Below are 26,904 nucleotides of genomic sequence, written 5' to 3' on the forward strand. Positions count from 1 at the left end.
TTGCAGAAGGAACATTCCTTTGGCATGTTAAGCATGTAAGGGACTTTTCAGAGCATCTTGTCTAACACTCTCATGGTGCAGACAAGGAATTTGCAGCCAAGAAAGAATGCAGATTTCACTGTCATGGGGACAAAGCTGGAGTGACAAACCAGGTCTTATGGCTCCTAATTCAATGCTCTTTCCAATCTTGAGAGGAAAGAGGAACAAGGGGATGGATTGGATTAAGAAGGAAAGAAAAAAAAGGCAGCAAAAAAGAAAGCAAAGCTGGATGAAAGAGAAGAGGGTACAGGGAATTAAGAAGAAAAGGAAGGGCATGCATATAAGGTTGTCAAGCCTTTGCTTGAATATAAGGTTCCCAGGGTAAACTGGTCCTCTGAAATTAGCATTTCAAGTTATACAGGGGCATCAGCTAAGTGTTTGGCCCTTCTTGTCTGCTTAGATATGAAGTTTCTAGAAAGAAAGGACAATGTGGCAGGAGGATGGTCCCTAGAGAGTTGGGAAGGATGCTGGCACTACTTCTCTACTCTTCAATGTCAATGAATGCAATGCATACCTTTCATCTGGATTCTTGTTCGTTTTTTCTCATTGGAGAATAAAGGACAGATGAACAGTTGGAAATATCCATAGCTCACCAATGTTCCTCAAGTTCCCTCTGAATATTTATTGGACTTCAGTTGCCCTTGAGACATCACACACACAAAAAAATGTTAAATGTGCATCAGCAACTTAGAGAAATGCAACCTCCTGCATTTCATAGAAAGGTCCAGAAAGAATGTGTAACTGGTTCAAAGTGGCCTAGCTAAGAAGAATATATCAATGATCTGATGTGGTGTCACAAAGCACCCAAACATGTGGGATGAAGCAGTCTTCAAAAAATGGCTGCTATCAGCTCTTTTATTCTTGAACATACATAGCACCTCTCAAGTCAGAAGGCAGAGTCTATTTCCCCTCCTCTTGAATCTGATTGGCCTTGTGACTTGCTTTGACCAATAGACTGAAGCAGAAATAACATTCTAGAACTTCCAATATCAACCTTTAAGATAACTGGCAGTTTCTATTCCTCCCTCTTGGAAGCGAGATGCCATAGAAGAAGTCTAACCACCTTGCTGGGAGGAAGCCCAAGCCAGCTGCATGGACAGACAGAGGTCATGTGGAAGAGAATTGAGGTTCCTGATATGTGAATGAGGCCTTCTTGAACCTTCCAACTCAGCCCAGCTGCCAGTGGCCAGTTGAATGCCGTCAAATGAGTGACCCAGGCCAGGCACAGTGGCTCATACCTGTATCAGAACTTTAGGGGTTGAGGTGGGAAGGTTGCTTGAGCTAGGAGTTTGAGACTATCCTGGGCAACACAGTGAGACCTTATCTCCACACACACAAAAATAAAAACAATTAGCTGGGTGTGGGGGTGCATGCCTGTGGTCTCAGCCACTTGGGAGGCTGAGGTGGGAGGATTGCTTGAGTTTAGGAGATCAAGGCTGCAGTAAACTGTAATCATGCCATTGCACTCCAGCCTGTTTCAGCCTGTGTGACAGAGCAAGATTCTGTCTCAAAAACAAGCAAACAAACAACAACAAAAACAAACAAACAAAAACGATGAATGACCTTAGGCAATACTCAGCTAGGCTTAGTTGACCCACTGAATCATGAAAAATAGTAAATGACTGATGATTTTGGCAACTAAGTTTTGGGATCGTTTGTTAAGCAGCAATCAATATCTGAAACAGTAGCTTTAAACAGCAACCATTTATTGTTTCTCATGAATCTACGAGTTGGGAGGATGGTTCTGGTGATCTGGAGCAAGCCTAGCCAATCTCATTCAGACTTGCTTGTGCCTCTGCAGTCAAGTGAGGGCTGACTGGTCAAGGATGCCTCAGCTGTTATGACTCAGCTCTGCTCTACGGGGTCTTTCATCTTCCAGCAGGCTTATTTTGGTGATGTCAGAATTCCAAGACTGGAAACAGAAATGTGTAAACATTTTTCCAGCATTCATTTACATCAAGTTGGCTATTGTCTTGTTGGCCAAAGTAAATCATACGATTGAGCCCAGAATAGGAGGGGACTACAAAGTTAGAGGGAAAGACCTTGGAGAAAAAAGGAGGTCATTTATTGGGGGCCACTAATACTATTAAATGTACTACAAGGAACCCATGCATGTTTCTCATAGTTAGAGGAGTATTCAATAGCATTATTAAGGTTTTGGACTGAGGTCAGGAATCAATTGAAAAAATTACATTTAAAATTAAGCAAAATAATTAGATGAACATTTTCTGATTTTTAAATAGGTTTCCAGATTTTCTGGCCAAGTCACTATTGCTCACGATATTGATGTTGTATTATTTCCAATACAGGATGACTTTCCTAAATCCCTGCTGACAGAGTCAGAGATAGAATCAGGAAGAAATACCAGGTCTCATACTACATGGTCATTCATTCCATTAATCAATTCACAGTAATAATGCAATCGTAAGGCTCTTGGTAGAATTCCTTAGAATCCTGCTTCCTAAAGTTAGCTCTCTACATAGCCAGTGGGCAGACTGGTTTGAGACTTCTCTCTGAAAACCTAAGGCTGTTTGCATTTGGGCTTTACAGAAGTGGCTCAATACAAGGCTCATTAATGGGAAAAGGGTCATGTGTATGGATACATGTATTTGGACATTTATATGTAATGTGTGATCACTTTTGATTCACTGTGATTTCATTTAAGTTTGGTTTTACCTGTCTTCATCTCCCCTGCATTACCAGAAACTGACTTTGCACTTTCACTTACTACCACCTCCCTGGGAGGCAAATTAATGTTCCACTCTGGATTTCAGAGCTGAAGTCTGAGAAGCAGGAAAGGAGAGACTGGGATTACCATTCCCAGATCCCACGCTAGCCTGCTAGTTACAGCGGTGTGATGCTGCCCCCTATATAGTGATTGGTACCAGTCAGATGAACGGTTCTTTGATCTGTTCCTCTGTCCTCCACCACTAGTCTACCCACCCCATCTTGAACTTTGTTAATACAATATTTCTGCTAGTTATTGTTCAGGGACTGAGAGTCTGGGGAACTGTGTTCTGGTCCTTGGGTTAATGTCTTGAGACCTTAGTTTCCTCATCTGTAAAGTGGGAGGGCTGGACTAGATATATGTTCCTCCTGCTCTGAGCTGTGTAGGATGCCAGCAGAAAACCAGACCCAAGTCACAGGGTTCTAAACAAACCATACCTTAAATCTCTCAGTAATGGCCAGCCACATCTAGAAGAAACAGGCTGGGAAAACAGCTGAAGAATAATAGATATTTGTTTTATTTGTCAATTATGCCTCAGTAAAACTAAAAAGAAAAAATAGATACTTCTGTTATCAAGAAATTATTGCACTTGATTCAAGGCTGATATTAAACCATAACAGCCTCACTCAAGGTGGGGGGTGAGAGATAAAAAGAGATTACAAAACTGAAAAGAGGTGTTCATTTGCAGAAAACTAAGGGAGTATCTTTCAAACAGAAATTGGAAGCCAGAGATCTCTGAAGATAAGGATCATGAAATGTCGTTCTTCCCCAGACAGAACGTATCCCACGTTTTCCACCGGCGTTGTTTTGGTAAAGAAGGGTAAGGTGGAAGGAAGTGATGAGGCTGAAAAATACCATTTGCTTCAATTCAGCCGGGAAGGATCCGCTACCTTTTGGTTCCTATTAAGTGAATTTAGCTTTAGCTTTCATGATAGCATTTTCCCAAAGGAGTCCTTTAGATCTGACCCCTACCCTCTTCGCAGCTAGACTGACATCAGGTGACGTTCCAAGTGCCCCCAGCCCACTTAGCGCTATCAGTAGGGATTGGCCCTCACCCCTGTCACAGCGCTTTCCCATGACATCCCCCAGCTTCTCTCTCCTAGGACCTCCTCGCCAGCCTACCCCTACCTGTTGGGTAGGTCTTACTTGCTGGGAACACCTGCTGTCCTTAGAAGGGGAGCAACCGACGCCTTGGAATCCTGGCCTGTCCCTTCCTGGTGAAGGGGGCGCCTGCACTTAAGTGCTGGCTTCTCCGCCTCAGGCAGAGTCCAGCAGGCAGGCGACCAGGCGTAGTTGAGTTCTGTGGCCTGGGGAAAGGGGACGCCCTATCCCCAACACAGCCCTGTTTCGCAGGGCTTCAAGACGCTGAGAAGAGCCGGGAACCCCTGGATTAGCCCTGGAGTCTTGGAGGCACCCGAAAATTCCAGGGGCCCACCTCAACTCCACTCTCAGTCTGGGCCAGCGGCGGCGGGACAGGCGCCAGGTCCTCACACACCGGCTGGGACGCCCAGCCCACTGCGGCTGAAGCTCCGGCCGCCGCCGCTCCCGGTGCTGCAAACCGGTCTGGCTTCGCTGCGGGGCGTGCGGCGATGGGGCAAGTGGGTGGAGAGAAAAGGGGAAGAGCCTGGGCGGCCGGCGGGCGGGGCCTGCAGCCTCCCCAGCCGCGGCAGCCGACGCGCAGCCGGCTCTCTCTGCGCCTCGCTCCGACTCCGGCGCGCACCAAGCGGGAACCCGCGCCCGAGCCCGGGGGGCGCCGCTGCTGCTCTTCTCTGTCCCCGGTCCCCGAACGCGCCGCGGCGAGGCTGCACCCGGCCGTGGAGCCGTTCGGAGCTGCTGGGCTTTGGCGGCCGCTCGCCGCTCCGTCTGGCCGAAGGACCGGCGGGGAAGGAAGGGGAAAGCGGGGACACACACACTCGCTGCGGCGCGCGCGCACTGCATACTCGTAGCCGCGCGCCCCCGCCAAGGCGCGTCCGAGCGAGTTTGGCCCCGCGGCTCCAGCCCGGCACCTGCCCGCCCCCAGTGCTGCCCCCGGCCCCGGCCCCACCCGCCGCCCACTCCGCGCCGCTGCGCCTCCCGCCCCTCGCCTGCACTGCTCTCCCTTCGCCGTGGGGAAGCGACAACGTCCCGATAACTTGCAGACTGTGGCGCAACTGGTCTTGGTAGCGGAGGCACCCGAATGCTGCCCGGGTGAGGTAAGTTTCCTGTGCGTCCCCGGCCCCTTCCACTAGACCCTTCAGAGGGGGCTCGCGCTTGGGGGCTCTGCATCTCTGCTGAAACCCGTCGGTCTCTCTACCCTTCCACTTTGCCTGTCTGCGTTGTGCTGGGGGTGACGTGGAGAGGGCGCCCGTGGCCGCCGAAGCGGGACCTTCGTTCCGCTGGGGCCACAGCTGCGCGCTCCCAGCGGGCACCCACCCGCTCCTCACCCGGATCCCCGGGGCCGCAGTGACGCTCGGAGAACACGCTGGGTTCACTTAAATAGGAGTCCTCTCCCCCTTCCAGGGGAACCTGCAGAGTTTGGCAGCTGAAGGAAAGGTCTCCCACCACCCTCCCCCGGTACGAAACAGCGGTGAACTTGTTAGGCGCCCCTGGTATCTCAAGAGGGGCTTGTGAGTTGGTGTTCTGCTCATTTCTGGCGCTGGAGCCGGATTGAACAGGTGCGGTATGGTTCCAGTCTAAATGCAGCAACAGACTTCTGCGTTTCCCAGGCTTTCTCCCCCAGCCTGGTCAACGTGACGCTTCAACATCTGGGGCAGGGGCTGGGAGTGTGGGGGGCACTGGGGAGGGAGAATGCCCTGGTTTGATTTATTATGCCGGTGCCAGGAGTCGCCAGAACAGAAGACAACAAATGTCTGCTTATCTGGCATCTATGCAGATGAGTGTGTTGTCATTTCTTATCCCCCCAACCCCCAGCTCTCTTGTCTGGTGCCCAGCGTGGTTGAGTAGAAACCTGTTCCGGAGAAGTTGTTTGGGTAGATTGATGAATTCTTTCATCGAATCTACTGAAATCAGGGCTCCGAACAAGGCAGTCCTAGTTACTCTGATGCTTTTTTAAAGGGAGCGTATTGCAGACCAGAAATAACACCCACTATCACTACCTCTCTGTGACATTCTCAGATGCAGGAGGCCCTAGCTCTAAGGTGAATGATCCTTAAGGGACCGGTAGGACCTTAGAATGTGTTAATCTCGTGCAAGGAAGAAGCGGTGTCTCTGTGTCAGTACTTCTGAGTCTTGGTTTGGGGAACCCCTTTTGTCCCTCTAATGAAGCACATTCAGCCAGAGACTTCTCTCCTGTTCTGCGAAGAGGCTAAAGCGTTCCGCGGCTGTTGGAGTGGAGAAAGGCGAAAGGATTGGTTTCATTAGGACTCTAATGTGATGAAGTAGGGTAGTGGTCATGGAAGCTTTGCTAGAGCATTCCCAGCTGAAAGGAGACTCTGGGAAAAAAAAACCTTAATCGGCCAAGTGTAAACCAGTGGGAGGCTGAGTGAGTTTCATGTGTGATCTCTGAGCGGAGGGAAACGGTGGGTTCTGTTATGGTCCTGTGGGCAGAGACTTATGAGGACTGATGAGAAAGCTGGTGAGTTTGAGACTGATGTGTGATGACATCTTACCTGAGAAGGAAAACTGTAAAGCACTGAATGATAGAACCACATTGCATTTTTGTCCACATTAAGACTAGAGAGATTTAATAACACCTTACATTTGCATCAGTGTCTTGCAATTTGTAAATTCTTTTGAATGTTCTCACCTAATTCCAAACATTTCTGAGGGAGGCAGGGCGAAGATTATTTACCATGTAAACACAGAAGGAACGTGAGGCCCACAGATTCAGAGATTTATCAAGGTAACAAGTGCTGGTATTAGAATCACTGTTAGGTTTTCTGTCATAAACAGGTGCCTGCTCTGTACTTATATAAAGTGGTTTTTTTAATGGTAGAGGTCTTCTGCATTTATTGTGGTCTGCACAGTCTCACTGTAAATTACTGTTTACATTTTATGGATGAGGAAACTGAGGTTTAGACAAGCAGTGGGAGTTTTTCATGGATTTACATCTAATTTAGAGGAGTTTACAAGACTAGAACTTGGGTCTTCTGATATCCAGTCCATTGCTTTGTGTATTCTGCCATCATTTCAGTTCTGATAGCAATGAGGACACATCATGGAAACTGCAATACACAAGGGACTGTTCAGCATGCCCCCTGTGACCTGGGTTCTAGTTCTGGGACTGCATTTGGCTGTATGACCTGGGCCAAATCATATCACTTCCAAGTCTCAAGTGTCTCACATATAAAACAAAACGTTTGTATGAAATTGTGTTTTTTCTTTCCAACTTTAGCATTCTGTGTTGTTTAGCAATGTGTTTGTAATCCAATGGTATCATTTTCTCTAGACAAAGGACACCTTTTTACCCTATATCACCTAAGAGACCTGGCTAATTACTCTTTCAGCTTTAGTTTATCCCTTCCCACCTTTACTACATACCACATCATCAAAGGAATGAAACGTAACAAGTGCGTTTTAGCTTAGCATCTACAGTATATTGTTTAGTATTGCTGTTTGACTTGAAAATATTCTGAGGGGCTGAAGTACTTACTGTAAGGTACATGGCAGGGCTTACTTAAATATTCTAATTGTAAGCTCGTAACTTTTTTTTTTTTTTTTTTTTTTTAGCTTTTGGTTTGCGTAAAGTAAGTACTCAATAAATAACTGTTGAATTAATGAAGGAGGTGAATGAAGTCATTCATAAGGAAAACACATGCTGTAAAACATAGAAAGCATCTCACCATGTAAATTCCCCACACATAAGATAATTTGCCTATAGGCTTGTGCCTCCTGGAGCTGGCAGGTACAGAGCCCATTGTTGCTCTCTTTTCTGAATGCATTATATAGGGAAGAGCTTTTCTTTCTCCCTGTAGACAGTAGACTCATGTCATCTGTGTTATGCTCTTTTGTTTGCCTCCCCCGCCTTAGTAGTACAGCTGCTGAAAGATACATTCCTAGAAATTGACTTGTCCCATTTTACGAAAGGGTATGTCTTGAGATGGAGAAACCATTCTGTTTTTAAAATAGGGTATTGAGTAAATTTCAGGAGACGCTAATACTGGCTCGTGGTTTCAGAGGGGGAACCTAATTAACAAAACCAACCTAGTTTCTGTTCCTTTTAACAATCTTCTCTTTCCACTCCTCCTCTTTATATACAGACAAGTAGTGTTTTTATGTTTGGAAGAATGATAATAAAGAATATAGTGATCTTAAATATGATAATGGATCTGCAATTTATGTTGGGGATTGATGTCTATCTCCTTCTGATAATTTAAATATTAATTAGTTTAGAAGTACCTTTTATGGATAAGAAAACTAAAACTTAGGTGAATTGACTTACTTATGGTCACAAAGATGATAGCAGGAGGACCAAGATCAATGTGGTATTCTTAAGAAGGTTCATATTCAAGTTTGTCCCAGGAGTTCTATGGTGAAGGTACAGTTTTGACTTTTAGAAATCATAGAGATTAACAGAAAACTTCTGTTTACTATCATTATTAGAGAGTTAGTACATTTGGAAATGGTTTAGCATTTATATGTTTAAGTTTTCTTGCCCAAGCAGATGCCATTAAACAGAATATGTTTTTTTTTTTTTTCTTTTTACTTTTTTTTTTTTTGTTTTTTTGAGACAAGGTCTCACTCTGTTTCCCAGGCTGGAGTGCAGTGGCCCAACCATGGTTCACTCCAGCCTCAACCTCCCCAGGCTCAGGTAATCCTCCCACCTCAGCTTCCTGAGTAGCTGGCACAACAGGCATGCACTGTCCTGCCCAGCTAATTTTTGTATTTTTTGTAGAGACAGGGTTTCACCATGTTGCCTAGGCTGGTCTGTAACTCCTGAATGCAAGCAATCTACATGCATCAGCTTCCCAAAGTGCTGGGATTACAGGTGTGAGCCCCTGCACTCTGCCAAAAATGTTTGTTTTTATCTATTCACTATGATTCTTTTGGCTTATATACATCACCAGACTCAGAAATAATACTTTGCTCCAATCAGTGCGGGGAGAGAGGAAACTGTCTGAATAGAAACCAAAGACCTGTAATCCCATGAGAGGCCGAGGTGGGAGAATCACTTGAGCCCAGGAGTTTGAGACCAGCCTAGGCAACATATCTAGACCCCATCTATAAAAAAATAAAAATTTAGCTGGGCATGGTGGCACGTGCCTGTGGTCCCAGCTACTTCGGAGGCTGAAGTGGGAGGATCACTGGAGCCCAGGAGTTTGAGGTTGCAGTGAGCTGTTATCGCACTACTGTACTCTAGCCTGGGTGACACAGTGAGGCCTTGTCTCAGGAAAGAAAGGAAAAGAAACACAAATGTATGCTGGTATTCTCAACTTCTCTTCCTGGTATATAAAGCCAGAAGCCAAAGGTAGCCTTGTCATGCAGCTGGTAAAGTCATAAATATGTATACATTCAATTTGCATTTGCATTTTGCTTGTACTTCTGTTAGATGGTGAGTCAGAATATTTAATATCCTGGAATTTTTTTTTCCCCTATGGCCAGAGTCTTCATTAGATTCTGTAAAACATCAAGTCCTAAATGTATTTGTTGCTGAAACATGTTCTCTTTGTATCGAGTGCATTAATGGGAGTTGGAAGGAGTCCTTCATTTTTTTTAGAAGCTGGCCGGTTAGAACTGTACATTATGTAGCTACACTGTTCATTTGTGGTCTTATCAATAGAGCAGGATGTGTTACTTTTTGCTGAGTGCCAGGAAAACCAGGGTGGGAGGAAACCTAGGCTTCTTTTTTTTTTTTTCTTTTTAAAAATCAACTTTAAACTTAATTTATTGATGAAATTTTTGTGGTACTGTGTTGTAAACAATCAGCTGCTGTTGACAGAGAATTGTATTCGGTCAGGTTCCTTTTAATATATAAGATTAGGTCAGGGAAAACAGGCTTGGTTTTGTACATTCTATTCTCAATTGTATTTACTTCTGTATCGCTTCATCAGAGGTGTATAGAGGAGATGTTCACACAGGAAAACACAGGAATCCTGCCCAAACTAGATTACTCTTGAAAAGATTTGAAACAGAGTGATTCGGACAAGGTTGCATGTTCAGTAAGCTGACAGTGGTGCCTTGGTATTATCATTTTAAGTGAAAACAAACTAGCACTGGAATGAACAACATGATGTGTGTGTTCTTGTAGGAAGTCTTCTGTATTGTTTATGGGACTCAGTAAACAATGAGTATGTAATATGTTTTCGGTAATTTACATGATGGATGCACAATAAGTTCTTGAGACAAGTTTTCTCTAATATTCTTAGAAAATCAGTTGTGAAATTGCAATGAAATATAAAGCGTTGAGTGTTTGGTATTGCTCCCGTTTTTAAAATGGGTGTGTATGTCTTTCAGTGGAAGTTCAGGCAAGGGTTGGAATTGTAAGTACTAGGGGCCCAGGGATTATAATTATCTTGAATTGGAACTAAAGCTCAGACAGGACTGCAGAAAGTTCATTCAGTTTGTAAGAGAAAAGGTGATATTTAAGCCTTCGCCATTCAGTCATGCTGAGCAAGGGGTTTGTAGGGGAGGATGAAATTAGAGCGAGTCATAAAAATATGCTTTCCTTCTTTCATAGACAGACTGAAGACATGCAATGGATTCAACACGTTGCACAGTAGGTTTTTGATTTAATATACATTTTTTTTCTTTCTTTTTTAAACCATGGCCATTGTTGTGCTCTCTGGATCACTTGATCATATGTTTGGTAATAAAGTAAGGAAACAAAACAGCAACAACAACTAAAAAGCAATGCAAAGGCCTTCTTGAGGGAGTAGTAAGCACATCATAGGTGTTCAGCAAATATTTGTCAATGGAGAAGGCTAAGCATCATGTTTTATTTATATTTGTATTCTTGGAACTTGGCACTGTGCTGGCAGATGGTGAGGACTTAATAAGTGTTTACTGAACAATTTATGTATCCAAACGAATATCACTTTTCAAAATCTTGGGATGTTCCATAATTATTCTATTGATTCTGTTATTTTTCAAACCATTTTAGAAATATTAGGCAGTCTGATAGATATTAATGTTGATAGTTTTTAGTAGTTCTTTTTTTTTAAATCATAAATGGTATTTATTCACTAGACTCCAACTTTTTTAACCAAAATGCCTAGGAATAATTTTGTATTATTTCTCTTCTTTAGGAGAAAAATAAACATTAAATATGTTCTGTTTTTCTTTGAAAGTATCCAATAAGCATAGTTTTCAAATGCCCAGAGTGGCATAATAGTGAGTTTGGTTCAGGGTACAGAGACAAGAATGGACTTTAAGCTTCTCTAAGTTAATCAGCTTAAATATCACCTCCTCCTGGGGCCTTTTCTTTTCTTCCAACCTAAAGGAGACCTCCATATGTTTTGTTCACTTGTCACAGGGGATACTGATACAGTTTCGATGTTTGTCCCCTCCGAATCTCAGGTTGAAATGTGATTCCCCATGCTAGAGGTGGGGCCTGATGGAAAGAGTTTGGGTCATGTGGATGGATCCCTCATGAATGGCTTAGTACCCTCCCCGTGGTAATGAGTGAGCTCTTGCTCTATGACTTTACATGAGATCTGGTTGTTTCAAAGCGTGTGGCATCTTCTACCCCTACCTTGCTCCCTCTCTTACATAGACTCCCCCTCACCTTCCGCCATGACTGTAAGCTTCCTGGGGCCCTCCCTCACCAGAGGCACATGCTGGCGCTGTGCCTTATGTACAGCCTGCAGAACTGTGAGCCAAAATAAAACCTCTTTTCTTTATTAATTACGCAGCCTTAGGTATTCCTTTATGGCAATGCAAAAACAGATTAACACAGATAATTATTCATTTATGTATTTCACTTGTTTTCCTGTCACCTGTGCCCAAACTCACATTCAACCCAAGATTGTAAACTCCTTGAGGGCAGAGGCCATGGTTCATAACACTGTTTTTCTTGTGTTTGGCACATAGTAGGTCCTCAGTAAATATTTAAATGAATACATGAATAAGCCCCATCCATCCTGTCAAGATGAAGTGGGTCATCATTTAGGTTACTCAAGCTGAATCAGACTGAGAGTGACAGTGCTTACGTGTTAGCTATGGCATCTCCTTTACAATGATGACCGAACCCTTAAGGATGAGAAAACACTTGCTTAGATGATAAATTCTGGCATGATTATTAAGAAAACACTGTCTATTTAAAGACTGACTTCTTTCATTTACTTAGAAATGAATAGTAGTAAACAACCAGGAGGAAATTATCAAGCACAAAACAAAACGTTCCCACACTGTTAAAATGGGCTCTAAATGTACCTAAATCATAAACATATTCATTCCTAATTAAGACACTTTGGTGTTCATATACAAGGCAATTTCTATGATGCCTCACATAAAGTTGATATTTGAGTTGGTATTTATTTAAACATCAGCCACATCAACAGTCCCAATACCAAGGAAGAAGCCAAGGCAGTGACTCTCAAAGTGTAGTCCTTAGACCAACAGAGTCATCACTACCTGAGAATTTGTGAGAAATGCAGATGAGGCTGGGCGCGGTGGCTCACAGCTATAATCCCAGCACCTTGGGAGCCCAAGGCAGGTGGATCACCTGAGGTCAGGAGTTCGAGACCAGCCTGGCCAACATTGTGAAACCCCATCTCTACCAAAAATACAAAAATTAGCCGGGCGTGGTGGCAGGTGCCTGTAGTCCCAGCTACTTGGGAGGCTGAGGCAGGAGAATCTCTTGAACCCGGGATGGGGAGGCTGCAGTGAGCCATGATCGCACCATTGCACTCCAGCCTGGGCGACAAGAGTAAAACTCTGACTCAAGAAAAAAAAAGAAAAGAAATGCAGATGAACTCTGTAGATGGATGACAGGCCTTCAGGTGATTCTGATGCATACCTAATATTGCCAGTAAATGATAAATCTGTTGCTCCAAGTATAAGCCTCCAGAAGCGTTCAGTATTCCCAGGTAAACCCAGGGTGTGTTGCGGGAGTGCTATCTGCCTGCTCCTTCAGAAATATGAGGGGAGAAATGAAAAATTCTCCCTCTGCCAGTCTTGGCTTTTCTCAGAAGTGTGTGGATCACAGGAGAGCAAAGTATTGTGAATGGTTTGGGTATCTAGGACTTGAGATAGAATATAAAAAGGCTTTTGGTAGTCACAGAGCCTGCCAAGTGATGGGTATTATGGGGTATAAGAAAGTGTTAATACAAACATGGTCCTGGCTGTCAAGGAGGCTGACTGTGCTGAGAGCTTACTCTGTTCCAGTCACTTTTCAAGTGCTGTTTCTTTTCATCACCATGTGCCTCCGAGGCGGGCTGCAGTATTTCTTCACTGAAGAGAAAGAAATGAAAACCTAGTCAGTTTAGTAGTAACTTGTACCGGAGCACAGAACCAGTAAGGGATGGCACCAAGGTTCTAGCCCTGGCTTTTCCGACTAGGAAGCCTATACTCTTTTTCTCTGTTTCATGCTGTAGCACTTCAAAGTATAGTTTAGAAATAAGAGATTTAAAAAGGAGAACATAAGTGAATCTAAAATTTATATCTCCAAACTAAGTGTTTCTCTGAACTCCAGTTTGCATAATTGACATTACACTTGGATATGCCAAAGGTACCTCAAATTCTACATGTTCAAAACCAGAACCATGATCTTTTTCCTCCACATCTGATACTCCTATGAGGTTCCCAGCTCTCTGGTGGGCACCGCTAGTCACCAAGTAGCACGAGCAGAAACTTGGGAGCCATCCTTGGCTCCACCCTTTGCACACACTACATCTAATCCATCATCAATGTCTATTGATTTTGCTTCCTGAATATCTCCCCCATTCCATCTGCTTCTCATCATTTGTACGGATTCTATCCTAGCCCAACTTCTTGTCTCTCTGCAGGACTAAGCCAGAACCTCACTGGTCTCCTGAGTCCACTCTGGGTCTCCTAGGATCCATTACCCATATTACATATTGTAACCGGGGCACTTGTGATGGTTGGAGGACACCTGAGGCTCTGCTGGCCAGATCTCTACCTCCTGCACCTGGCCAAGCCCTCACGGAAGCACACAAATTCTGGCCCCAGGGCTCTCCACCTCAGTGGCCTTTTGAGCTCTTGGACAGCCTTCTGAGGACTTGTTTTTCCAAGTAGCTCTCTACCCTGATGTTTTTGCTCTCCTGGAGTCCAGTCAGAGGCAGGTTCATAACTACAGTCAACTACTTTTAAAGGAGCAGGTTGGATACTCCAGTGTAGCCCTAGGGACTTACCCAACCCTACCCCAAATACCAAGTTCTTAAGAGTTCTCCGGCAGTTCGCAAGTGCACTGCACTCACTCCAACAAAGAACCAAAGACTGCTCTACTTCCACAGTTGCTTATACACTGGGCCTGAGTTCCCTCAGGACCTTGCAACATCACATTTGTGGCCACCATAGCAGCGAAATTCACCACCTGTGGTCTAGGAATAAAATCTAAGCCTCTCCCAAAAGGCACCTGTCTCTGACTCTTGACTGTGGCTTATCCTGGCAGCTTTGAGGAAAAGGCCTGGGTTGCTTTGCATAACTGCCAGGATAGATAAAGAAACATGACTCAAAATCATTCTCTCTGTATTTCCTCATAACAGGAACCAGTTGACATAGGTACAGGAAAACTTCCTGACCAAGGGATAGGGCCTGGGGCTGGGAGTGCTGGAGAGAGAGAAACACAGGGATCTGCCCCCAGACTCTTCAGTGGCCTCCCTTTGTGCCTGGAGTGAAGATCTGGGTCATTGACATGGTTCCAGGGCCCTGCACAGTCCTGATCCTGCTGCCACTCCAGTCTCAGATCCACCACTCTGCCCCTTGCTGTTTCTGAGCCATACTTGCACCCGCCAGCTTCACACCCTCTGTGCAGCATTGGCTGACCACGCTTCAAGGTTACTTTTGAAAGGAGGCCTTGGCCACCCCATCCCCAGTATAGGACAGGACCAGCGGTTCGCTCTCCAGGAAGACTTCAACAGTATGATTACTTGACTCGTTCCTGCGTCCCCACCAGCTGCTAATCATCAGGGCTCATTGCATCCCCATAGTGTTGGCACATGCAGAATTGTCTTGAGTGGATAAGTAAATGAATACCAATACTTTTACCTTAAAAAAATCCTTTTTGTAAATTTCCAGTAAAGAAAGGAAATGCACAGAGATCATGAATGAACCACTTCATATTGCTGATCCTGCCCGTGGACTTAATCTTCAACTTTCATTACCACTGCCTAATTTCACAGCTGTCATGATCCGCATTTCCATAATGGTAGCTGTAGGTATTACCCCCCCAAGGAAGGTTGCCCCAAAGGCATGATATAAAATATTTCTGGAAGAATACCTTTGATACTAGTGTCTTTGTTTGCCTCTGGGGAGGTGAATTGGCTAGCTGGGGGACATGGATGGGAGGGGAATTTTCATCCCATACTTATTTGTACCTCTGAATTTGGACCCATATGTGTGGATTACTTATTTTAAAAATTAAAATTGTAAAAGTAAAAGGAGGGAAAGCATAGCAAGAGATGTGAAGGAATGGGAATGATTATTTAGAGGAAAGAAGATGGAGATGCAGTTGAAAGGGGGTTGTCCTAAAAAGAATTCCTGTCTTCAAGGATACGGCCAGTTACATCTGACTTGTTCTGCACATCTGTGGACAACTATCTGGCTTCAACTTAAAAGGGATGACATACCGTATAACTTGACTTAAAGAGGTTTGCCTGATCTCACCCGTCACAGAATATAACATTTACTCTAAATATAAAGGCTAATAGAACGTCATTATTTAAGAGTGAAGCAGTTGTTAAAGAAGGAGTTAGTTGGAGGCTAAAGCATTCTCCTTGAAGACATACAAGTGCCCAAAAAACATGAAAAAATGCTTATCATCACTAATCACCAGAGAAGTGCAAATCAAAACCACAATGAGATACCATCGCACACCAGTCAGAATGGCTATGATTAAAAAGTCAAAAAATTACCTATGCTGGCAAGGTTCAGAGGAAAGGGAGTGCTTATGCGCGATTGGTTGGTTTGCAAATTAGTTCAGCCACTGTGGAAAACAGTTTGGAGATTTCTCAAAGAACTGAATATAGAATTATCAGTCAACCCAGCAATCCCATTACTGGATATATACCCAAAGGAAAATAAATTGTTCTATCAAAAAGACACCTGCACTCACACATTCATTGCAGCACTATTCATAATAGCAAAGACAAGGAATCAACCTAGGTGCCCATCAATGATGGATTGGATGAAGAAAATGTGGTATATATACACTATGGATTATTATGCAGCCATAAGAAAGAACAAAATCATGTTCTGTAGCAACGTGGATGCATCTGGAGGCCATTATCCTAAGTAAATTAACACAGAAGCAACCAAATACCACGTGTTCTCACTTGTAAGTGTGAGCTAACTATTGAGTACACGTGGACATAAAATTGGGAACAGTAGATACTGGGAACTCCAAAGGGGACAGGGAAGGAGGGAGGTAAGGGTTGAAAAACTACCTATTAAGTACTGTGTTCACTACTTGGGTGGTGAGTCAGTTGAAGCCCAATCCTCAACATCATGCGATATACCCAGGTAACAAACCTGCATGTGTAACCCCTGAATCTAAAATCTGAAAAAAAAAATTCTCCTTTATGGTCTAGGTATTTTTAGAATAGAATAAGAGACGGGATGGTAGCATCCTATAGAAACTGGTTAATATAAGTTGGCGTAACCCAGGCTTTCATTTAATCTTTGCATATAGCTTTTCCAGTTAGTCAAACCTGAACTGTAAATAAGAGAAAAATACCAACTTGTCTTAGGTGGTTCAGGCTGCCATAACAAAGTGCCATAAACTGGGTGGTTCATAAACAAAAACAGTTTATTTCTCATAGTTCTGGAGGCTGAGAGTCCACGATCAGTTGCCAGCACGGTCAGGTTTTGGAGAGGGTTCTCTTCCAGCTTACAGATGGCCACTTCTTGTAGTACCCTCACGCGACAGAAAGAGGGAGAAAGAGCTTTCTGGGATCTCCTTTATAAGAGCCCTAATCCCACCCCCATGACCTAATCACCTCCTAATACCATCATCTTGGGGTTAGGATTTTGACATGAAATTTGAGGGGGGCACATTCAGTTCATTGGGTAGTCCTTTGTGGCCCAGTGAGTGTGCTATAAGAAACACATCCTGTGTTGAAACCTAGTATATACATAGACATATAAATAATAAATATAACAGAAATAAAGGTTTCATGAAACAGTACTTAGCCATACCACATGAAATGTCCTCTGTTATTTTCTATTGTGTTCCCTCCCACCTCCAACTTCCACCATACACTAGTCATGAGCCACCGAATTGACTTTATTCCCCACGGAAGGGCAGAGAGCTGCAGTTTATTTAGAAAGCGTGAGTGCAATCTGCCATCCCCCTGGTGCTGCCAGAGATCTGTGTCAGCCCAGAGGTGTGCATTTACCGAGGAGCCGACAGGACTCTACGTACAGTGTTCTGTCCACTCCTGTGAAACCACAGAAAGTTGTGAATTTAAAATGCCCTAAAGACTCCCCTTGCAAAGTTTTAATTTATCAAGAAGGCATAGTGAAACTTGGAGAGTAGACATATGATAGAACTTGAAGTTGGACAAAAGTGACTCAGACAGCTGCCTTGTCTGTCATACAACATAGATAAGCTTCAGTCATCAAACATGGCCTTTAAACTGGGCAATGTCTATATTTTTGCCTTTAGTGCTCACCTTAAAGTTCACTCTTAATTTATTTTAGCAAGAACCTAAATACTGTAAGGAAAACAATCTCTGACTTTAAAAATATGTGAATAATAATTTGACAGTGTAGTTTTTTTTCTTCCTGAAATTCCTTCAGACATTAAGCCTATTCATTTTCATTGGCCACTCAAGCACAAAATTAAAGGGGCTCAAAATAGGGAACTCCTGGCTATGCAGAACCTTTGGGCAGGCTGTTTTACTTCTAGAATACATTTCCTGATTGCTTGCTCCTTTAACTGCCAGCAATTATTATGGCCAAGTTTTGTATAGAAAATTTTCCCAACATTGTGTCATCTGTCCCTGATTCTTTAAAAGATTATACAGAACAGAGTGTATCTTTTATGCTACTCTAAAGTGATAGATTTAGTATTCATCAGGAATGCAAGGCTCTTTGCCTCTAAACCAAATGGCCCTACTTTGCTGTCTCCTAAAATCTTGTCTGCTTTTTCTTGATAATTTTTTTTTTTTGGCCTTACTTCTGTGGCTTTCAGCAGTGAGCCCCTTCACTCATTGTTGGCTATTGAAAGTCCATTGTGATTTTGGGAACCGAATAACTGTACTGTCTGAAATGTGTTTGCCAGATAGACTCATATTATCCATTGAAACTGAAATTTTAAAAAACGATCAAAAGTAGCTTTTGAGGGAGGCTTTCAAGAGCTCTATTGGTAAAGCAAGCAAGCTTTAGTTCTTTCTCATTCACTTCATTCATTAGCCAATAGCATGTTTTCCTCTGCCCTGTTTTTGGGTTGTTCAGATAAAGTGATACCTTTTCAGGCTGTGATAGGCATGGTTTCTTTTTTCTTTCTTTTTATAACGTATTGATAATGTGTTTATTATGGTCTAAAGCAAGATTTCATAGACTTTTTCATTTAAGTTAAACATAGTGGCAATTGCTGAGTATTTTGCTAACAGCTTTATTTGCAATGCTTTATGCCTTTAAAGGTTATAGATTACTGCATTTCTCTTTTACTTGGAGAAACTGCATAGCAGAGTTCCCCAGATTTTCCTGATTTCCATCTTCCATTGGAAAACAAGTTCAATATCCACAATAAAACAAGGAAGCTGAATACTGAAAAATTAACTTATTTTCAAGGAGTAGTGTGAACCAGACTATTCTTAGGTTTATGACTGCATGATATGGGAACACAAAAAAGCAGTGGTGTCATTGCTGTGTCAAGCTGTATTTAAATGATGCCCTTTTATTTTTTTCAAGATGTGTTGTTTAGACTCAGTTGTGAAGGTTATGGAAACTGGAACAAATGGGAAATCAGTCTCTCCTGCTATGGGTTAAGAGAGAAGCATGACTTTGTTTAGATTTGTTTATAGGAAACAGAATGGAAATTCAGCTTTTAAGATGTATGTACAGTTGGGCTTCATTATTTAGTTTAGCCATTTCTCGGAAACTCCCTCTCCTACATGACAATTTATAATGCAAACATGATGCATCATTTCATTTTGTGTAAACTTTATAGAAGGAATAGTCATTTCCACATGTCAGAAGACTTCTGGAAGCATTTTAGAACTGAATGCTAAGTATCCTACACATGTGCCTGGAAGCTTTAGAAATGATCAGCAGCAGCACTTTCTGGCCTTACGTTTTTGTTTGTTTCTTCATTTGTCTGCCTTCTTACTGAAACGTAAAGTTTCACAAGAGCAGGAACTTTGTTCTGTTTACTACACTATCTCCAGCACCTAGAACAGTGTCCAGCACAAAGACAGCCTGCATTATCATTGTGGAATGAACTCGTTCTTAAGCTATAAAAACAAATTCTTAAGCTGTAACTGTTTTTCCCTTGACTTCTGAGCTCCCCCTTCCTTTACAAAATTTCAATAGCCTAGCATCTAGCCTTACCACTGCTTCAAGTTTCTTCCCTGAGGAACAGCCTTGTTTGTTGCCACGTTACAGTCTTTTTCTATCTCTTGCTTTTTTCACCTGTAACAATCTAGACCAATTTAATAAGCCCATGCCCCACGGTCTCTTCGCTACTCAGCTGATTTTTTGATCCCAACTCTTACCTCTTTGAACAAACTCTATACTTGCAGCCGTGCAGTCACCTTTTAAAAATTCAGTCCACCTCCCCTCCCAAATACTGTTTTTATCAAAGACACCCTCATTTTTTTTAACCCACTTTGAAATTTAGGAGTCTTTTTACTTTGGTTATCTCTGTCTCTCTGCAGCTACCAATTTTTAAAAAATGTTCTCCTGTATTCTCACCTCTGTCTCCAGATATGTCTCTTACCTGGGCTGTTGTAGAAGCTTCCCAAATAACTTCCATACCTCCCTATCTACCCACTTTAAGCAATTATAATACCTGCTCCTAGAGAATGATTTTATCACGGCCATGGCAGGAAATCCTTAGATCCTTTAACATGTCTGAAATCTGAAATGCTTTGGTTTGGGTACATTCTGGCCCTAGTTGACTGTTGATCATTGTCATCATCATTGTTGTCATTGTCATAGCTGTATAGCAGTGACAGCAGCTACCATTTCTTAAACTGTTACTCTATACCAGGCACAACACATATGAAGCATGACATCATAAAGCTTGTTAGTGCATTTTGGAGCTGTATAATGTGATAATGGGTAGGGTGGCTGTGCGTGGAATAAGATAGGCCTGGAGAGGTGTATCGGGCCTGACCATAGACATCTTGTCAGCTGTGCTAAGGAGTTTGAACTTTTCTTCTATAGACCATGAGGCGACATCTAGAAGAGTTTCATGGAGAAGTGATGAGCTCATATTTTGTTTCATAATGGCAACATGAGCTACAGTTTAGGGGATGAATTAGAAGGGTAAGAGACTGGATATAGGGAGACTAATCACAGGAGAGATGAAAAGGACCTGAAGTAATGTAGTGTGGATAGGGAAGAGTGAGTAGATTTGATATTCAAGAGGGAGAATTTCTAGGACTTGATGACCACCTTTATATGAATTTTGGGGAATGGTAGTAGTAGATGATTCTCTGACTTTTGACTTGAGTGGCTGCAGAGATTGGGGAGTGATGCTCAACTGAGAGAGAATACCAGGTAGAGGTCTCATACATGTGGTGGCAGAAGCAGGAAGGCTGTGATGATGAGTCCTATTTTGAACATGCATTTGAGATACCTGGGGGCTATCCAGGTAGGGTGTGGCTGTAAGATCAGTCCACATGGAGACACTGGCTGTGCTATGGTAATATCCTCTGGGCTGTAGGAGAGCATGAGACTGAATAAGATTGAGATACAGGACATGAAGGTGGAGAGTCTAAAAAGAAGCTGTGTGTAAGTGTGGAAGAGGCCATGAAGAAGACAGTATTATGAGCTCTTGCCAGCAATTAAAGCCATGAGACTAAATGGAATGTTCCTGAAATTGTATAGTAAGAAGACAGAAGATCACTTCTTGATCTTCACTTGCAATTTCATTCCCCCATAGCGTGGCTCATTCCCTTGTTTTCTTAGTAGATCTTTTTTTTTCTCTCTGTTTAAGGAAATGGCATCAGATTTTCTTTTTTTTTTTTTTTTTTTTTTTTGAGACAGAGTCTGGCTCTGCCGCCCAGGCTGGAGTGCAGTGGCCTGATCTCAGCTCACTGCAAGCTCCGCCTCCCGGGTTCACGCCATTCTCCTGCCTCAGCCTCCCGAGTAGTTGGGACTACAGGCGCCCGCCACCGCGCCCGGCTAGTTTTTTGTATTTTTTAGCAGAGACGGGGTTTCACCGTGTTAGCCAGGATGGTCTCGATCTCCTGACCTCGTGATCCGCCCGTCTCGGCCTCCCAAAGTGCTGGGATTACAGGCTTGAGCCACCGTGCCCGGCCCAGATTTTCATGATAGCATGTATAGCCTATTGTTCTGGAAGGCCTCTCTGAGCCCACTGATCCCCACTCTGCCTCCCTAGAAGTGATTTATCAGGCACACATTCTCTGTGGTCCTCTTGCTCCTGTGACTCTTTGGGAACTTTCCCTAGAGGCTTCTGTTTCATTTGTTCTACGCTTATCTCTCCAAGCAGATTCCAGTCCTGATGGCAGGGATCACATCTTTGCCTGCTTTGTCTCCCCCAACCGAAACCTAACAGCTCTTCTTTATTTTTTATTTTTATTTTGTGAGATGGAATCTCCCTCTGCCACCCAGGCTGGAGTGCAGGGGTGCAATTTTGGCTCACTGCAACCTCCATCTCCCGGGTTCAAGTGATTTTCTTGCCTCTGCCTCCTGAGTAGCTGGGATTACAGGTGCCAGCCACCGCACTGGGCTAATTTTTGTATTTTTAGTAGAGACGGGGTTTCATCATGCTGGACATGGTTGGCCAGGCTGGTCTCGAACTCCTGACCTCAAGTGATCCGCCTGCCTCGGCCTCCCAAAGTGCTGGGATTACAGGTGTGAGCCACCGTGCCTGGCCCCTTAACAGCTCTTTCTATACTCTAGCTGCTCCTGCTACTTTTTTTTTCCCCCTTTTTCCTCTTTGGAGGCTCATTTGCTGACCATATTGTAGTTATTTTTATTTCATTTATTGTAATTATTAATTTATTAATTTTGTTTATTATGTATGTATTATTAATTTATAATTAATATATAATATATAGTTGTAGATATGTTTGGGGTACATGTGATATTTTGGTATCTGTATGCAATGTGTAATGATCAAATCAGGGTAATGAGGATATCACCTCAAACATTTTTTTTGTGTTGGGAACACTATAATTCTTCTAGCTATTTGAAATATGCAATAAATTATTAACTATAATTTCCCTACTGTACTATAAAATACTATAACTTTTCCCATCTATCTAACTGTGTTTTTGTATCCTTAACCAATTTCTCTTCACCCCTCCTCTCCCCTACCCTTCATAGCCTCTCATAACTATCATTTTATTCTCTACGTCCATGAAATCCACTTTTTTAGCTCCCACATATGAATGAGAACATGCAATATTTGTCTTTCTGTGCCTGGCTTATTTCACTTAACATAATGACTTTCAGTTTCCGCCATGTTGCTACAAATGACAGGATCTCATTCTTTTTTGTAGCTGAATAATATTCCTCTGTGTGGTGTGTACGTGTGTGTGTGTGTGTGTGTGAGAGAGAGAGAGACAGAGAGAGAGAGAGACATTTTCTTTGTGCATTCATCCACTGATGTACACTTACATTGATTCCATGTGTTGGCTATTGTGAATAAACACTGTAGTAAACAGGGGAGTGCAGGTATCTCTTTGATATACTGATTTCCTTTCTTTTGGATATATACCTACAGTGGGATTGCTGATTCAAATGGTAGTTCTATTTTTTTTTTTTTTGAGGAACTTACATCTTGTTTTCTATAATGGCTGTACATCTTTACATTCCCACCAACAGTGTACAATATTGCCCTTTCTCTACATCCTCTCCAGCATTTGTTACTTTTTGATTTTTTTGGTAATAGCCATTCTTACTAGGGTGAGATGTTATCCCATTGTGGTTTTGATTTGCATTTCCCTGATGATTAGTGATGTTGACCATTTTTTTCATATACCTGTTAGCCATTTGTATGTATTCTTTTGACAAGTGTCTATTCAGGTATTTTGCCCATTTTTTAATCGAATTATTTGTTTTTTTTTTTTTTGCTATTGAATTTCTTATGTATTCTGCTTATTAATCCCTTGTCAAATGGATAAATGGATAGTTTGCAAATATTTTCTCCTGTTCTTTAGGTTGTCTCTTCACTTTGTTGATTGTTTCCTTTGCTGTGCAGGAGCTTTTCAGCTTGATGCAATCCCATTTGTCTATTAATATTTTGTTTTTGTTACCTGTGCTTTTGGGTCTTACCCAAAAAATCTTTGCCCAGACAAATATCTTATAGGATTTTCCCAATTTTTTAAGGAGTTTCATAGTTTTAGGCTTTACATTTAAGTATTTAATGCATTTTGAGTTGATTGCTGTATATGGTGAAAGATAGGTATCTAGTTTTATTCTTCTGCATATGGATATCCAGTTTTCCCAGCACTATTTATTAAAGAGACTGTCCTTTCCCCAGTGTATGTTCTTGGTGCCTTTGTTGAAAATGGGTTGGCCGCAAGTGTGTGGATTGATTTCTGGGTTCTGTATCTGTTCCATTGGTCTATGTGTCTTTTTTTTTTTTTTTTTTTTTTTTTTTGCCAGTACCATGCTGTTTTGATTACTATAGCTTTGTAGTATAATTTGAGATTAGGTAGTATGATGTCTTCAACTTTGTTCTTTTTGCTCAACATTTCTTTAGCTATTTTCAGTCTTTTGTGGTTTTATACAAATTTTAGCATTTTTTTTCTATTTCTGTGAAGAATATAATTGCTATTTTGGTAGAGATTGCATTGAATCTACTCTGTGTAGTGATGTACAGATTCAATTGTTAAATTGATATACAGATTTAATTGTTAAAATGATAAGCGTTTTAACAATATTCTTGCAATCCCTGAGCATGAGACATTTCATTTTTTGTGTTCTCTTCAATTTCTTTCATCAATGTTGTATAGTTTTCCTTGCAGAGACCTTTCACTTCTTTGGTTGAGTTTATTGCTAGGTATTTTTTTTTTAGTTATTGTAAGTGGGGTTACTTTCTTGATTTCTTTTTCAGATTGATCACGGTTCACATGTAAAAACTCTGCTGACTTTTGTATGTTGATTTTGAACATAACTCTTGAAAGTGGCTATGCTTGTCTTGTTCCAGATCTTAGTGGAAATGCTTTCAATTTTCCTTCTACTACTTTTTATTGCTAAATTTTTATTCTCCTCTAGAAGAATAAAGAAACAAAGTGAACAACTCAAATTTTATACAGGTTTATATCAGTTGATATACCTCAAACTAAAAGTGCCTAGTTAAAATGTGTTTGTGGCTGAATGTTCTATTTCTGACTTAAAAAAAAAAAAAGCGAATTAGCAAGAACATCTACCACACCCAGTGCAGAGTTCTTGTCATTTGTCATTCTATTTTAAACTCTAAAGAAGAATATATATTTTGGCAATTACACTACACCTATAGCTTCTCCTGAGCAGAGTTTATCTCCTGGTCTCATTGGTCAAACTTCCTGTGTTTTAAAATTGCATTTTGCATACATTTGCACATGTTGAATTTGGATGCAGTGAGAGCGCTTATCCAAGAAACATGGATTCTGTCTGACTCATCCGGCCTCTCTGCTGACACTTTGGTGAGCCCTGGTCAAGTGACTTGACCCTATTTGTGCATTTTTCTTTTTGTCATCTATGGAATGAAAATCTAGCCACTGGCTCCTGACCTCATTCAAAGACATTTTGTGAGGCCAAATAAACTGAGGACCTTTGAGGCCCTTAGAACAAAAGCACTGCACACATTAGAGAATTTATTTCATAAGAATTGCAGAAAGAGATCAGGCTCAGGGTAGCCACCATTATAGCCCATGAGTAAACAAATATGATCCAAGAGGTCCCCATAAAGGAGAATTCTCTCCCATCCCTAAGGTCAAAGGTATGAGTGAGACACTTTGCTAAAGTCTGATAAACGTTCCAGAATTTAAACATCACCTTCAGCACGGATGAGGACAGCGGCATGCTTTTAACTTTAAAAAGAGATGAACCCTGAATGTGGACGTTTATTGAAGAAAACAAAACTCATACTTACTTGTTAAAGAAAAATAATGTTAGTGAACTGTGAATAATTTGTGTGAGAGAGTCCAAACTAGGACATAATTCTCTAAGTATTGAATAAGTTTGTTGCTTATTCCATTTAGTTTGTATGGTATGTGATTGCCAACTTATATCTTCTGAGTGCCTAATGCTCTGCTTTGCATACAAAGAAGGTTAGTGTTTTATTTGGTGCTGCCCATTTAGATGTAATATGAGAAGCTCCTAGAAGTCACCTAGAAAACACTTTTAACACCTGTGGAATCTTTCAGTTCGTTTGACTTTAACTGGACGTTTCTCAAATGCTAATGAAAATCTTATTTAATAATAGAAATATTTAAATTAAAAGGGTGTAATTGGATTGTTTGTAACACAAAGAAAGGATACATGCTTGAGGTGATAGATATCCCATTTACCTTGATGTGATTATTACACATCGTATGCCTGTATCAAAATATCTCATGTGCCCCATAAATATATACACCTATGTACCAACAGAAATTACAAATTAAAAAAATTGAAATGTTTATAGTCTGATGACCTATACCAAATGACAGACGAATCTGACTGGAATTACCTGACCAAAAATGAGGGAAACTCATAGAGTATAATACCATTGGCATAAGTGTCACAAAATTGGATCTGTAGTCATGACACTGGATTTATAATAAGAGCCCCAAAGCTTAATTCTTTAGTTAGCCTGGCAGTGAATAGAGTGGCACAATCATAATCATACAGGTGCTGTTTCTCAGTTTTCTGGTTTTAGAATCAGATTGTGGATTAAGCATGGCAGACTTGGTTATGATTGCCAGCTACAATGCAAATGTTAGCAACAACAAAAGAAAAAGTGTAGTTGGCAGAAGGTGGGATGTGGCATCAGGGAGGAGAGGGTGCTAATATCCTCATTTCCTAAAATAGCAAGGTAAACTATAGCTGTTAAAAGTTGCTGGAATTCCACAGTGGTTGTGCCATCTTGCATTCTCGTAAGAGAGTTTCCATTGCTGCAACTCTTTATCAACACTTGGCATGATCATTCTTTTGAATTTAGATATTCAAATAGTTGTGTCATGGTGGCTCGTTGTAGCTTTAAATTGCATTTCCCTGACGGCTGATCATATTGAGTGTCTTTTCATGTGCCTATTTGCCATTCTTAGATGGTTTTTGGTAAGGTGCTAAACTCTTGTATTGATTCTAGTAAGGTTTTGTTTTTGTTTTTGTTTTTTTGTAGCACACATAGATACTTTTTACATAGACAATCATGTTGTCTATGAATAAAGATAGTTTTGCCTCAGAACAGATGTTGACAAAAACAGAAATGAAGACTTTAGTACTTAACATTACAAATAAATTGAACAGAAGAATTATAAGAATATATTAAACTTCAGGAGGAGGCCAGGGCAGTGTGAGGAGAGTCCTTGAATACGAGTCAAGACTAGAGATTCAAGCATGTTATCAACAGTTGTAAAGATAACTATCAAGAAACTAAAACAAAATTTGAAGAACAGTTGCCTTGGGAGAATGGAACTAGTGGCAGGGATAGGAAAAGCAAGAGTCGATCACTCTCACGAAGTCTTCTATCTGGTTTAATTTATTGCCTTGCACATACATTTCCCTGAAAAAAGTAAATTATTGGCATATTGGTAATTAGGACATAAAGACAAAAGCAATATGAAGTAACTATAATAGGTAGAGGGTAAGACTGAATAATATAAAGAATATGGGGAAGTGGTCTATGTTTAGAGGTATATAAAGAAAGGAGGGGCCCTCAAATGACAGTCAGTGCTGATGAACATGTGACACTT

The 26,904-nt window shown here is 41.8% G+C and overlaps 2 protein-coding genes across 4 annotated transcripts in view; one reads left to right on the forward strand and one right to left on the reverse strand.

Annotated features, from left to right (window-relative positions):
• Positions 1 to 1,724: 1,724 nt before the first annotated feature.
• Positions 1,725 to 11,439, reverse strand: LOC135967450 (uncharacterized). The gene is made up of 4 exons (XM_074015793.1): positions 11,430 to 11,439; positions 5,061 to 5,439; positions 4,203 to 4,968; positions 1,725 to 1,951 (listed from the first exon to the last, which is right to left on the reverse strand). The coding sequence occupies exons 1-4, from the start codon at positions 11,437 to 11,439 to the stop codon at positions 1,871 to 1,873; spliced, it is 1,236 nt and encodes a 411-aa protein (XP_073871894.1). The 3' UTR covers positions 1,725 to 1,870.
• PIP5K1B (phosphatidylinositol-4-phosphate 5-kinase type 1 beta) overlaps positions 4,451 to 26,904 on the forward strand; it is a 306,533-nt gene continuing 284,079 nt past the window's right edge. For 2 of the 3 annotated variants that reach the window (XM_065530660.1, XM_065530659.1), the window contains exon 1: positions 4,451 to 4,959. The gene's annotated coding sequence lies outside the window, so the exon portion shown is untranslated. Of the gene's footprint in view, positions 4,960 to 5,177; positions 5,422 to 26,904 lie in introns of those variants that run through there. The other variant, XM_065530661.2, reaches the window with a different exon arrangement.

Source organism: Macaca fascicularis, chromosome 15, assembly GCF_037993035.2.
Source record: "Macaca fascicularis isolate 582-1 chromosome 15, T2T-MFA8v1.1".
NCBI classification, from domain to species: Eukaryota; Metazoa; Chordata; class Mammalia; order Primates; family Cercopithecidae; genus Macaca; species Macaca fascicularis.

Excerpts from the sequence above, each read along its gene's own strand:
- LOC135967450 (XM_074015793.1), bottom strand. Across the intron at positions 4,969-5,060 it reads CAGACAGGCAAAGTGGAAGG|GAAACTTACCTCACCCGGGC; the intron begins GTAGAGAGACCG and ends GGGGACGCACAG. Across the intron at positions 1,952-4,202 it reads AGACTGAGAGTGGAGTTGAG|TCTTGGAATTCTGACATCAC; the intron begins GTGGGCCCCTGG and ends TTCTGTTTCCAG.